This window comes from Pelophylax lessonae (assembly GCF_965119305.1).
Source record: "Pelophylax lessonae genome assembly, chromosome: 3".
Classification (NCBI taxonomy): Eukaryota; Metazoa; Chordata; class Amphibia; order Anura; family Ranidae; genus Pelophylax; species Pelophylax lessonae.
The window spans coordinates 527,694-542,796 of NC_138770.1; the positions used below are offsets into that span (position 1 = coordinate 527,694).

The window sequence follows — 15,103 nt, forward strand, 5'->3', positions numbered from 1 at the left end:
CAGAGAGTGACTGCTCCACTCTGCCCGCACATAGAGTGACCGCTCCACTCTGCCCCCACATAGAGTGACCGCTCCACTCTGCCCCCACAGAGAGTGACCGCTCCACTCTGCCTGCACATAGAGTGACCGCTCCACTCTGCCCGCACATAGAGTGACCGCTCCACTCTGCCTGCACATAGAGTGGCCGCTCCACTCTGCCCCCACAGAGAGTGACCGCTCCACTCTGCCCGCACAGAGAGTGACCGCTCCACTCTGCCCGCACAGAGAGTGACCACTCCACTCTGCCCACACAGAGAGTGACCGCCCACACAGAGAGTGACCACTCCACTCTGCCCGCACAGAGAGTGACCACTCCACTCTGCCCGCACAGAGAGTGACCGCCCACACAGAGAGTGACCGCTCCACTCTGCCTGCACATAGAGTGGCCGCTCCACTCTGCCCGCACATAGAGTGACCGCTCCACTCTGCCCACACAGAGAGTGACCACTCCACTCTGCCCACACAGAGAGTGACCACTCCACTCTGCCCACACAGAGAGTGACCGCCCACACAGAGAGTGACCACTCCACTCTGCCCACACAGAGAGTGACCACTCCACTCTGCCCACACAGAGAGTGACCACTCCACTCTGCCCACACAGAGAGTGACCACTCCACTCTGCCCGCACAGAGAGTGACCACTCCACTCTGCCCGCACATAGAGTGACCGCTCCACTCTGCCCACACAGAGAGTGACCACTCCACTCTGCCCGCACAGAGAGTGACCGCTCCACTCTGCCCGCACATAGAGTGACCGCTCCACTCTGCCCGCACAGAGAGTGACCACTCCACTCTGCCCGCACAGAGTGACCGCTCCACTCTGCCCGCACAGAGAGTGACCGCTCCACTCTGCCCGCACAGAGAGTGACCGCCCACACAGAGAGTGACCGCTCCACTCTGCCCACACAGAGAGTGACCGCTCCTCTCTGCCCGCACAGAGAGTTAGGACCGGATTAACATAGGGACTATTGGAGCTGCAGCACCAGGCCCCCACCATAATATAGGCCCTGGCCCGGCAAGGTCCATTATCACTGCTGTTTTCTGTCACTTGTAAACACAGAAGCCCGGCTTCTGTGCTACAAGTGACAGCGGGCTGCTCCTTCAGAACCTCCCTGCATGTCCCTGGATTCAGGGACGGTGTACTGGCAGTCTAGCTCTACATTCAGTGTGACCGTCCAGCATAGTGTCAGTGAGAGTGAGAGGAGCAGAGCTGTCAGATCGGAGCTCTGATGTTGGGGATGGGCAGGCTAGATGTGGAGCTCCTCCTCCCTTTCATCCACAGCCAGTCAGCAGGCAGTATCGCACTCCTCCCCCGACCCTCTCCAGCCCACCACATTTGACTGGGAGCACCAGGGATGTAAATGCAAGGCAAGAAGGTATGACAACAATTAGAGCAATGTCACATGTAATTCTGGTGGGCTGCAGTGTGTTCCGGATATCTGTGTGTTCAGGCAGTGTGCAGGTTACCGATCATCCTCCTCTCCCCTCACTCCTTATGTTTTATCTCCCTGAGCTATACATTGCCTGATACACTGATAAGAAGACGCTGCAGCAACACCAGGAACAAATGACTGGTAACCATTTCAGCTTCCATTCTGCTAGTTTGAGCTCTGTGTGTGCTGCATGGGGTTTTTATTTTATTTTTGGAGCATTTACTGTTGGTTCAGGTTAGAAGCTTCAGAGACCCATTACCTGTTTACTGAACTGTTTGTAAGACAATTTTTATTTTGGAAATTGGATGTGCTGCTGTCTTCTGTCACTTTTACTGACTTGATCTTGCAGAGCTGGTTTACACCGGGTTCAGCTGTAAACTCAGTCCCTGACCATCTCTTGAATCAACCATGTCTGCAATCTCTGACCATCTCCTATAGTATGTCTGCGGTCTCTGACCATCTCCTGTACCATGTCTGCAGTCTCTGACCATCTCTTGTACCATGTCTGCAGTGTCTGACCATCTCCTGTATCATGTCTGCAGTCTCTGACCATCTCCTGTACTATATCTGCCGTCTCTGACCATCTCCTGTACCATGTCTGCAGTCTTTGACCATCTCCTGTACCATGTCTGCAGTCTCTGACAATCTCCTGTACCATGTCCGCACTCTCTGACCATCTCCTGTACCATGTCTGCACTCTCTGACCATCTCCTGTATCATGTCTGCACTCTCTGACCATCTCCTGTATTATATCTGCAGTCTCTGACCATCTCCTGTACCATCTCTGCACTCTCTGACCATCTCCTGTACTATATCTGCAGTCTCTGACCATCTCCTGTACCATCTCTGCACTCTCTGACCATCTCCTGTACTATATCTGCAGTCTCTGACCATCTCCTGTACTATGTCTGCACTCTCTGACCATCTCCTGTACCATGTCTGCACTCTCTGACCATCTTCTGTACCATGTCTGCACTCTCTGACCATCTCCTGTACCATGTCTGCACTCTCTGACCATCTCCTGTACCATGTCTGCACTCTCTGACCATCTCCTGTACTATATCTGCAGTCTCTGACCATCTCCTGTACCATGTCTGCAGTCTTTGACCATCCCCTGTACCATGTCTGCAGTCTCTGACCATCCCCTGTACCATGTCTGCAGTCTCTGACCATCTCCTGTACCATGTCTGCAGTCTCTGACCATCTCCTGTATCATGTCTGCAGTCTCTGACCATCTCCTGTACCATGTCTGCACTCTCTGACCATCTCCTGTACCATGTCTGCAGTCTCTGACCATCTCCTGTAGTATGTCTGCAGTCTCTGACCATCTCCTGTACCATGTCTGCACTCTGATCATCTCCTGTACCATGTCTGCAGTCTCTGACCATCTCCTGTACCATGTCTGCAGTCTCTGACCATCTCCTGTAGCATGTCTGCAGTCTCTGACCATCTCCTGTACCATGTCTGCAGTCTCTGATCATCTCCTGTACCATGTCTGCAGTCTCTGACCATTCATTACATACAGAAGAAAACAAAAAAATGGGTAATAGCCCTGCCCTATGCACGTAGCCTCCTCCTGAACCTTGCACCCTGCAAGTAGCCTCCTACTGAACCTGTGTATTACGCTGTCCTGAACCCAGCGCTCTGTATATTACTCTGCCCTGAACCCAGCGCTCTGTGTATAACGCTGTCCTGAACCCAGCGTTCTGTGTATTATACTGTCCTAAACCCAGTGCTCTGTGTATTCCGCAGTCCTGAACCCAGCATTTTGTGTGTATTATGCTGTCCTGAACCCAGCGCTCTGTGTATTACACTGTCCTGAACCCAGCGCTCTGTGTATTACGCTGTCCTGAACCCAGCACTCTGTGTATTATGCTGTCCTGAACCCAGCACTCTGTGTATTATGCTGTCCTGAACCCAGCGCTCTGTGTATTACGCTGTCCTGAACCCAGCACTCTGTGTATTATGCTGTCCTGAACCCAGCACTCTGTGTATTACGCTGTCCTGAACCCAGCGCTCTGTGTATTACGCTGTCCTGAACCCAGCACTCTGTGTATTATGCTGTCCTGAACCCAGCTTCCTATGTATTATGCTGTCCTGACCCCAGCACTCTGTGTATTACGCTGTGTTGAACCCAGCTCCCTATGTATTACGCTGTCCTGAACCCAGCATTCTGTGTTTTACGTTGTCCTGAACCAGCTCTCTATGTATTATGCTGTCCTGAACCCAGCGCTCTGTGTATTACGTTGTCCTGAACCCAGCTCCCTATGTATTATGCTGTCCTGAACCCAGCATTCTGTGTTTTACGTTGTCCTGAACCCAGCTCCCTATGTATTATGCTGTCCTGAACCCAGCATTCTGTGTTTTACGTTGTCCTGAACCCAGCTCCCTATGTATTATGCTGTCCTGAACCCAGCATTCTGTGTTTTACGTTGTCCTGGACCCAGCTCCCTATGTATTATGCTGTCCTTAACCCAGCACTCTGTGTATTACGCTGTGTTGAACCCAGCATTCTGTGTATTACTCTCTCCTGTCCTTAACCCTGTGCTTGTGTGTTATGCATTCCTGGTTTTATTTAACAATGTTTCTTTAGGACCCTCCCCATGTACAATTTGGCCACACCCACCCAATGATGTGACCCTGGGCCCAGCCGCCCAAAAAGAACAGGCCATGCATGGAAAGCAATGGGCCGACAGGGAGAGGTCTCCCCTGGCCTGACCGGTTCTGCATTCCGCATGGATCACCTGGGCCGGGTGGTGGGATTAATAATGGGCACTGCGGGCAGTCCTAATGGAAGCCAGGTATTCAGCTTCTGTAATGTTGTGTTAGCTCTGCACAGCTGCGCCCTTCAACGTCACCTCAGGGCGCACCTCGTACACTGATGCAGGGCTCTTATGGAAGCCTGGGACTTCCATAGCATTTGGCCTGCGCACGCCGACACACGACCCTTAAGGCCCACCAAAATCCCCAGCACCAGGCCCATATTGCTCTTAATCCGGCCCTGCAGAGAGTGACCACTCCACCCTGCCCGCACAGAGAGTGACCGCTCCACCCTGCCCACACAGAGAGAGAGAGAGAGAGAGACCGCTCCACCCTGCCCGCACAGAGAGACAGACTGCTCCACAGAGAAACTGCAATGTGGAGCGGTCCCTCTCCCTGTGCCGGCAATGTGGAGTGGTCTCTCTCTCTCTCTCTCTGTTCAAGCAAGGTGGAGCGGTCTCTATCTGTGCAGGCAAAGTGGAGCAGTCTCTCTCTGTGAAGGCAATGTGGATCAGTCTCTCCCTTGCTGTGCAGGCAATGTGGAGCGATTTTTCTCTCTATGCATGCAATGTGGATCAGTCTCTCTCGCGCTCTCTCTCTCTGTGCAGATGATATGGAGCGGTCTCTCTCTCTGTGCAGGCAATGTGGAGCTGTCTCTCTCTTTGTGCAGGCAATGGGGCGCGGTCTCTCTCTTTGTGCAGGCATTGTGGTGAGGTCTCTCTCTGCGGGCAATGTGGGGTTGTCTCTCTCTTTCTCTGTGTGGGCAATGTGGAGCAGTCTCTCTCGCGCTCTCTCTCTCTCTGTGCAGATCATATGGAGCGGTCTCTCTCTCTGTGCAGGCAATGTGGAGCTGTCTCTCTCTTTGTGCAGGCAATGGAGCGCGGTCTCTCTTTGTGCAGGCAATGTGGGGTTGTCTCTCTCTCTCTCTCTCTGCGGGCAATGTGGGGTTGTCTCTCTCTTTCTCTGTGTGGGCAATGTGGAGCAGTCTCTCTCTATCTCTCTGTGAGGGAAATGTGGTGCAGATGGATGGGGAGCCGATTCGGTGGTTCAATGGGCCACTCGACTGGACTTGCCCCCCAGACCTAAGGCTGCCAGTCCTCCCCTGCTTAGAACCCCCAAACATGAAATATATTCCAAAAGCAGATACCCTGGGGAAAAAATTGGGGATTTTTTTGCCACATCAAATTTTCAGGAAATAATACACAAATTTGAATGCACATGAATACAATAGAATACCCATTTTATCGGTAAGATATAAAATATAATGTTGTGGCAAGTAAATTTATACCAAAAATGTGAAGAATAAAAATTGCACACGCCTGTGACAAACTACGGAGCCTAAAATTATCCATAGGTGTCCCTTATAAAAGCCTTTCTAGGTTTACAGCTTATCGGTAAATGTGATCTCTGCTGGTAGAATTCTTCTCTCACACTGATGTTCATGGCGATACCTCACATGGACGGCGATACCTCACATGGACGGCGATACCTCACATGGACGGCGATACCTCACATGGACGGCGATATCTCACATGGACGGCGATACATCACATGGATGGCGATACCTCACATGGATGGCGATACCTCACATTAGGGATGCACAGAAATGAAAATTCCAGGCCGAAACCGAAAATGCAGGATGCCCTTGGCCAAAAACCGAAAATGACTTTCCCCCCCCAAATTATTAAAAATAGATAGAAGAGGGGCATACACCAGAAACAGGCAGCGACGTACACCCGTAGCTGCCACCCTGTCGCAGTATATGTACAGTGACGGGTTGGCAAGAGGTTAATTTAATTACCAATGGTATTTGTATTATGCAGCATGAGGGGGTTGAGGTATTGCCACTGCTGGTCACTGAAGCATTAGTGACCGACCGGTGGCAGTTAATTAACCCCTTTGTGCTGCATTAGTGCAACCAGTGGTAATTAACTGCCACTGGTCGGTCACTAATGCATCAGTGACCAGCAGTGGCAATACATTAACCCCCTCATGCTGCACAATACAAATATCATTGGTAACCCTGCCTCAGGCCCCCCCCCTCAATGATGGCAATCTCCTTACTTGTCGGCACCTCCATGCCACAGGCAGGCAAACTCTCCGCTCCTCCTGTGTCCTTCCTTTCAAAAGTCCCACCTTTGGCCGGCGGCCCACCTCCCGGTGATGTCACTACTACGACTATGTGTATTAATGAACTAACGCACCTAACACACTAAAAGCTATAACTAAGTGAGCCCTTCACTTCCCTGTCAGCGGAGATACCCGCCTGATAGGGAAGTGAAGGGCTCACTTAGTTATAGGTATTAGCGGCCGCTCGCCCGCCCGGCCGGTGTGTTAGTTCATTCATACACATAGTCATAGTAGTGACATCACCGGGAGGCGGGCCACTGGCCAGAGGCAGGACTTTAGAAACCTGCGCTGCGCCCGCGGCGGCCATCATTAATTTCGGCATCTTTAACCCATTTTCGCCCCGAAATGGAATAGGCCCATTTTCAGCCGAAAATTTTGGTTGCCGAAAATTCAGTGCACCACTACCTCACATGGATGGCGATACCTCACATGGATGGCCATACATCACATACCTTTACATTTTTGCTACCACAAGGAACATCCCTTGTGATAGCTTTGTCAGGGACAGGTACTCTTTATGGAGAAATCCAGGGTCTATCTGATCCCTCCTCTGCCTCCAAGTTAGCTGATCCAACAGAGCCCTAAAAATTGAATTGATGGAATCCTCGCCATGAGTCTGCTTTATCCGCATCCCATCCAAGACATATGTATCTCACAAAAGTAAGTACACCCCTCACATTTTTGTAAATATTTTGTTCTATCTTTTCATGTGACAACACTGAAAAAATGACACTTTGCTACAATGTAAAGTAGTGAGTGTACAGCTTGTATAACAGTGTAAATTTGCTGTCCCCTCAAAATAACAACACACAGCCATTAATGTCTAAACCACTGGCAACAAAAATGAGTACACCCCTAAGTGACAATGTCCAAATTGGGCCCAAAGTGACAATATTTTGTGTGGCCACCATTATTTTCCAGCACTGCCTTAACCCCCTTGGGCATGGAGTTAACCAGACCTTTACAGGTTGCCACTGGAGTCCTCTTCCACTTCTCCATGATGACATCACGGAGCTGGTGGATGTTAGAGACCTTGCGCTCCTCCACCTTCCGTGAGGATCCCCCACAGATGCTCAATAGGGTTTAGGTCTGGAGACAGTAATAAGATATATTCAGTAAAAAAGTACATGGCCGTCACTAAATGTTACATCTAAGTGAAGAGAGGAAATATCTATACCTACACGAACCTTATGATATATACCAACTTATCCTTATATATGTATGATGTACATGAGTGAAATTAGTAGGAGACATTGATCTCCTGTGTACGAGCTGAGCTCAGTTTGGGGTCAGTTTCCTCATTTTATTGAGATCTGGTTTTAGATAAATCAATAAATGTTATTTTAGGATAAATCCATGTAGTTGTTATCTGTCTCATGCTGTGCCCTTAAAGTCCACACATATGACAGTGGTTCCTTGTGAACATCTGTAGGTTCCCATTTCTCTGAACAGATAGGATGTTGGAACTCTCATGTTGGCTCTGGTTTTTCTTCTCCTATCCAAGTTCTCCAAATAAAACATAAAAACACATCCCCTAGACTGGTCATTGGAGACAACGAGCGGAAGAGTGTGTGCACCTGGCTGTGTGAAAATACCCTGTATCTGGCTGTGGAGTAATCAGTGGGAGGCCCGGGTACACCAATATCCAAGCGGCTCCTGCAGGGGTACCGCTACGCAGAAAGCAAACCGTGCTTCAACAAACAGTTCTCTCCTCAGGACAGAAAAGAAGACAAAGGTAGGCGACTGCACCAAACTTTGATAAGATGCTGCAATGCACATCGATCCCCCAGAGAGCAGAGTCCCCTCCATAGGTTTTCCTTTTGGTTACTCCCTAGCAGCCCACATGGCGTCTGCTCCCTTCTGCTGACCTCAAGCCAAACATACTCACGTGTCCCGGACCTCTTCCACAGGGCAATCGAAGCATCCGCAGGGCGACCCGGATCCCAGAGGCAGGAACACAACTGCTATATCTGGGTTGGGCACGCTTAGGAGACATGTGCAGAATGGGAAAATTTGTTTCGTTTCGGATAGATTCATTATTAGGGATGTAACGATATCGAAGATATCGCGATATCGTATCGTCGTGGTCGTCTCGATATCGTCGTGGTCGTATCGCGATATCGTCGTGGTTGGGTTACAATATTAAAAGGACAGGTGTCCGTCAAAAAGCAAGAGGAGTAAACACAGTCCCGCGGAACAAATCAGTGTTTTATGTTGTCATGGATCCATAAATACAACAATAAATTGCCTGTTGACTGGCAAAAGCAGAATAAATGTCGGTATTTTTTTGCTATTATCATCACAAACACTATCATGAGCTATTTAACAATACCGTGAGCTTTTCCACTATATCGCAATAAATATCGTACCGTGAGGTCAATATCGAAATTGTATCGTACCGTGAGATTTTGATATCGTTACATCCCTATTCATTATGTTACTAATTTCATTTCATTCTGGAATTTGGAATTCTTTTAGTTTGGTTTTGGAATTTGTTTAGTTTTCGTTAAATTTATTTTCCTTTTCGCTAAAATTTGTTTAGTTTATTAATCTAAAGAATTTATCAGAACGATCAGAATTCCGATTGGTCGAGAAACAATCGACTGATTGGAATTCTGAGTGAAGAAATAGCTGGTTGTTAAGCAGGGGGCTGGGAAGCCGGCCGCCCGCATCCTTACCAACCGACGACTCATCAGCCGTCAGTGGGCTTCCCCAATGACAGATGAATGGAAAGAAAAGAATGCCGGCATTGCCCGGCAATAGAAAATGTTTAAAAAAATGACAAGGGGTCTCCCCCCGCCCCCCAGGCTATACCAGGACCATGCCAAAATGTAAAAAAAAAATAATTGACGTGGGGTCCCCCAAAATAAATATCAGACCTTTACCTGAGCATGCAGTTCGGCAAGTCAGAAAAGGGGGGACGAGCAAGACCCCCCCCTCCTAACCCATACCAGACCCCATACCATGTTGATGGGGACAAGGGCCTCTTCCCCACAACCGTGGCCTGTGCTTGTGGTGGTCTGCAGGCAGGGGGCTTGTCGTTTTCTAAAAGCCCCTTTTACCAAGGGACCCCCCCCCCATGTGAATGAGTATCAGGACCATAGTACCTGTACCTATTCACCAAAAAAGTGTCAAAAAGTAATAAAAACACACACACAATTTTTGAAAAATCCTTTATTATAAAATAAAAACCAGCGTCCCCCGATGTAGATCCGTCATCAATCACAAAGCCCGCGCCCTGAAAAATAAATAAATAGAGAAGCTCTCGCCATCATGGAGACCCTCTGCCTACTGCAGGCTCCCCGTTTCACATATTTTATATAGGTAAGGGGCGGGGCCACCTGTCTACATCACCTGGTGGCACCGCCCTTTCTGACGTCAGGGACCCAGCATGCACCGATCCATGAGGCCAGAAGGGGCAGTGCCTCCAGGTGATGTAGACAGATGACCCCGCCCTTTTCCTATGTATGGAGGAGGAGCCTGCAGTAGGTTTTTTTAAATAAAGGATTTTTCAAAATTTGTGTGTGTTTTTATTACTTTTTGACAATTTTTGGTGAATAGGTACGGGTAATATGTTCCCGATACTCATTCACATGGGGGGGGGGGGGCGGGATCTGGGGGCCCCCTTGGTAAAAGAGGCTTTCATATTATGACAAGCCCCCTGCCTGCACCTGCAGACCCCCACAAGCACAGGCCACGGTTGTGGGGAAGATGCCCTTGTCTCCATCAACATGGGGACAAGGTGCTTCGGGGTGGGGGGGCATAGCTTACCCAAAGCACCCACCCCCCCATGTTGAGGACTTGTGGCCTGGTATGGTTGATCGTTTTTTTGTCTGATCCGAATTTGAATCATTCTGAAAAGTTGGAATTTCGTTAGAAAACAAATAAACAAAACCAATTTTAACAGATTTCAACAAAATTCATTACAATTTCATTTGGAGATTTGGATACATCCGAATCTAGGAATAACCAAAAATTTGTTGGAATTTGTTTTTGCACCGAAACGGATTTCACGTGTCTAACACTTAATGGCCACCCGCTAACAGCTGGGCTCCTAGCCAATGCAAATGGCCGCCGATGGCAGGGCCCACTCTCCAGGCATGGATCCTCTACATATGTGTGCCATAACACCACCCTGCTGATAGCTGGGGACTCAATAACCACTCGGGACATCCTGGAAGACTTCTGGATACCAAAGGAAGCTCCTGACATCCCGCACAGCTGCCCAGCACCAGACCCGCCCACCAATGCTTCCAATAGGTAGGAAAACTTCATACAAAAATGGTCCTATAAGTGAGGAGGACAAAAAAGGAACGCAGCCATTGGCTTATCCTGAACATTTATGGGGTGGGGTCTCATGGGGGAGGAACGAGGGCGGGGCTACCCAAACGTATGCTGCCATTGACATCTGTCAGGAAAGCACATTATGGCCACCAGATGGAATTGACCTTTATAGGAAATCCCAATTCACCATGACTGGGGGAATGCGGGTCACATTTCATCAACACATTTATAACAACCAGATCTGTAAGTGTTTGTGAAATCTTCCCGCACAAAATGTACTCAGCCAATGAAAGGTAAGGACTCCATTTTTATTTTTCTCCTGCTATCAATTGCCAACACTTCATCCATGTCTTTGGTGATCTCTGATCTCCTTATGAAGTGTTTCTTACATGATGAAGATCAGCCATGGAGTATATCTGACGTGTATATCAGGGTGTGCTTCTTCCCCATATGTCCACCAACATTCATATAGAAGACATTTCCCGCACTCAAGGCACTAATACACCTCCAGGGTTGTGTGGGACCCCTGATGAACAGGAAGACAGGACTTCAGTGAGGAACATTTCCCTCACTCAGGACAGGAATACGGCTTCTCCCCGTGTGAGATCTCTGATGCTTGGAAAGATTGGACTTCTCTGAAAAACATTTCCCGCACTCAGGACAGGAATATGGCTTCTCACCAGTGTGCAATCTCTGATGCTTGGAAAGATTGGACTTCTCTGAAAAACATTTCCCGCACTCGGGACAGGAATATGGCTTCTCACCAGTGTGGAATCTCTGATGTGTGGAAAGATAGGACTTCTGTGAAAAACATTTCCCGCACTCAGGACAGGAATACGGCTTCTCACCAGTGTGAGATCTCTGATGTCTGTAAAGAGTGTACTTCTTTGAAAAACATTTCCCGCACTCAGGACAGGAATACGGCTTCTCACCAGTGTGTGATCTCTGATGTGTGGAAAGATGGGACTTCTGTGAAAAACATTTCCCGCACTCAGGACAGGAATAAGACTTATCGCCAGTGTGAGATCTCTGATGACTGTAAAGAGTGGACTTCTGTGAAAAACATTTCCCGCACTCAGGACAGGAATACGGCTTCTCTCCCGCGTGCGATCTCTGATGTGTGGAAAGATGTGACTTGCATGAAAAACATTTCCCGCACTCAGAACAATAATATGGCTTTTCCCCCGTGTGCAATCTCTGATGTGTGGAAACATATGACTTATGTGAAAAACATTTTCCACACTCAGGACAAGAATAAAGCTTCTCACCAGTGTGTGAGCTCTGATGATTGTGAAGACTAGACTTCTGTGTAAAACATTTCCCGCACTCAAGACAGGAATATGGCTTCTCCCCCGTGTGAAATCTCTGATGTCTGGAAAGATCGGACTTCTGTGCAAAACATTTCCCGCACTCAGGACAGGAATACGGCTTCTCACCAGTGTGAGATCTTTTATGCACATGAAGATTGGATTTAAAACTGAAACACTTCCCGCACTCAGCACAGGAGAACCTCTTATCTGTTGTAAGGACGGCACCGTCCCTCACAGTCTGAGGTTCCTCAGGAAAAGAGGAATACGATGGCCCGGCACCCTCCCTCACAGTCTTGGGTTTCTCAGGAAAAGAGGAATACGATGGTCCCGCACTGTCCCTCACAGTCTGAGGTTCCTCAGGATAAGAGGAATACGATGGTCCGGCACTGTCCCTCACAGTCTGAGATTCCTCAGGATAAGAGGAATACGATGGTCCATCTACACTGTGTGGTGCCGGATGGACATTTGAGGTAGCCGGGTTTTCTCCTGGACTATACTGTGTGATGTCCTCATCTTCTACTTTACAGTCTGGAGACAAAGTGAGACAATCCTCTGAGGTTTTCCTCATCTCCCATCCATCTACTAAAATAGAAATATAAAGATTATTACTAGACATGAGCAGATTGGTTCCCCTAAACCAGGACTCCACCCACATCAGACAGCTTTGTCTCTGAGGATCTTACAATTCCCCCCTCAAGGTAACTAGTAAATGGGTCCTCTGATCTCCTACCAGTTCATTTCTTTATTCATGGACCTTAGTCAGAGAGTGAGGAAACAATGAGAACTGTCTTTTATAGGAGTGACAGTGATGAGGGGATTATAGGACGAGTGTCCCCCTCCCCCTCTATCACTCATTGCCATCTTCCCAACATAAAAAGTCCTGCACTTCCTTATTTAGTCCATGATTTAGTCATGAATAACAGCGGGGCTGAGCCCCACCAGAGGTCAGAGAGTGAGGATGGGGGAGAACAACCACGATGGAGATTGGACTGATCCTGAAGACCATATATATCTTTGGGGAAGTCCAATCAGGATGCAACGCATCAGATGGGAGTGGTTTGAGGACATCATCACGTTAGGCGGAGTGCCCTCAAGTTACACTGAGACTGATGCTTGGGGAATCTGCAGTGATTGGGTGTATTCAATACTGGATTGCTTTTTTAACCTTGTGAGTGCTTTTCTTATCCATGTAATAAATATAACAGTGAGCACTATGGAGTCTCTTTATCTCTAGTAGCAGGAGCTGACTACCTAAAGAGGAGGCTCCGCCTACATGTACCTGAAGGTGTGTGATTTCATGCTGGGTGTGTCCTCTTGGTATGGAGCAATGGGGTCCATCTGAAGAGGTGAGAGTACACCTGGAATTGCAGTGTGGCGCACTGTCAGCTTATTCTCCGTGACAAGAGAAGGGTGGATTTGTGGCTCATTCATGTTTACTGTGGATTGTAAAACTGTTTGTGACTGTTCACCAGTGTGCGTGTCTTTTCATGTCTTTTATTCAAGTTTTTGTGTGTAACAGTGTGTGCATTGTATAGATAGAATATACACGGCTCAAAAAAAAAAAGAAAGGAACTCAGTGACTTGGGTGTGAGATTATACAGACATATCCCTCCACCCAACACAGCCAGCAAATAACAGAGCAAGTAACCCCGGGAGAATTGTTCTGTCAGAGATCTTGCTAGACCTGGGCATGGGGCAGAAGACCCAGGGGTCTAGGCTGAGCAACGTCTATGGTGAAAATCAACATTTTGCTACCAGCTGAACCCCAGAATCTTCATAAATCCAGTCTAGAGACATAAAATGTGTCTGCAGCACAGAGAAGGAAGATTATCCGAGAGAAATACAGGATGGGAAACACAGCACAGGAAAGTGACCAGGGGATTACAGGCTGATATCACCCAACCCCCCCCCCTACTCTGGTCCAATCAGTGAGCAGTATGGGTGGAGGAATGTATTTAGTGTTAATGACCCACCTGTGCTGATCTCTGTAGGAGTGTCCTCCTCTATAAATGTCCCCGTTATTCCATCCTCCTCCATAGACTGCTGATCATCCCTCACATACGTCTCTTCTTCTTCTGCTTTAACCTCAAATTCTATATCGATTGGATCTCCACTCTAAATCAAGAAAATGAAAGAATATCATCTGTAAAATATAAGATTTATTATTGTGACATCACATAAAAATCCACACATTGTCTCCATGAGTCTGTGTTTTATAATCTCTGTCTCACCAACCTTGTAACAGTGAGGGATGGTGTGACCTTCCTGTGTGGAATCCCGAGAATACAGAGGACGGGGACATCTCTCTGGTGGGTTCCTGGTATTAGGTGGCTCCATCATATCCTTGTGTCCTTCTGAAAACTCCTCCATCACTCCATACTCCTCATCCTCCTCTTTATACTCTTCTTTAACATCAATATTATCATCCCCAAGGTTTCCACTCTGAATATATAATAAAACATTTATTGTAACAAACATGCTGTGTATAAATCAGAACTACCAATCATTGACAATCATCTACCTGATGATGGTGGGGGATGGTGTGACCTTCCTGTGTGGAATCCCGGGAATACAGAGGACGGGGACATCTCTCTGGTGGGTTCCCATTACTGGATCCATCTGTAGGAAACACACACACTGACTGAATACATTGTTTCTATGTGTTTATCAGATGATGGGGGATCTAGGTGGAGCCTCCGTACTGCTCTCTCCTTTACAATAAAGTTTCCTCTTACCCGGTGATGTGAGGGGCGGCTGATTCTCCATCATGACGTCCTTGTAGAGATCTTTGTGTCCTTCTAAATACTCCCACTCCTCCATGGAGAAATAGACAGTGACATCCTGACACCTTATAGGAACCTGACACACACAATGATACAGTCACCATCCAGACACATCCCTTGTCTGTTACTGGATAATGTCCCAGAATTCCCAGCACCGCTCACCTCTCCTCGATGATCTCCCTGGTGACTTCTAGAATCTTCTTTGTATTTCTCTATTCTATCAGGGAGGGAGGTGGAGGCAATGTGATGGTCATATGATCTCCAGACTTCACAGGAGGAAAACTCTAGATCTGAACACAAATAGTAAAATCAAATGAAATTCCCAGAATCCTCCTCACCTCACCATTCAGGTTTCCATTTGATTA

General features: G+C 48.0%; 2 protein-coding genes across 2 annotated transcripts in view; both read right to left on the reverse strand.

Annotated features, from left to right (window-relative positions):
* The window catches only part of LOC309549119 (uncharacterized protein), a 2,919,967-nt gene that overhangs the window by 39,671 nt on the left and 2,865,193 nt on the right, over positions 1–15,103 (reverse strand). The window contains exon 30 of the mRNA XM_082249156.1: positions 11,181–12,155. Coding sequence (XP_082105282.1) covers positions 11,195–12,155 — 961 coding nt within the window. The 3' untranslated portion in view covers positions 11,181–11,194. The remainder of the gene's footprint in view (positions 1–11,180; positions 12,156–15,103) is intronic.
* Positions 1–15,103, reverse strand: part of LOC309548636 (gastrula zinc finger protein XlCGF66.1-like) — a 292,938-nt gene that overhangs the window by 39,671 nt on the left and 238,164 nt on the right. The gene's annotated exons all lie outside the window — the stretch shown is intronic.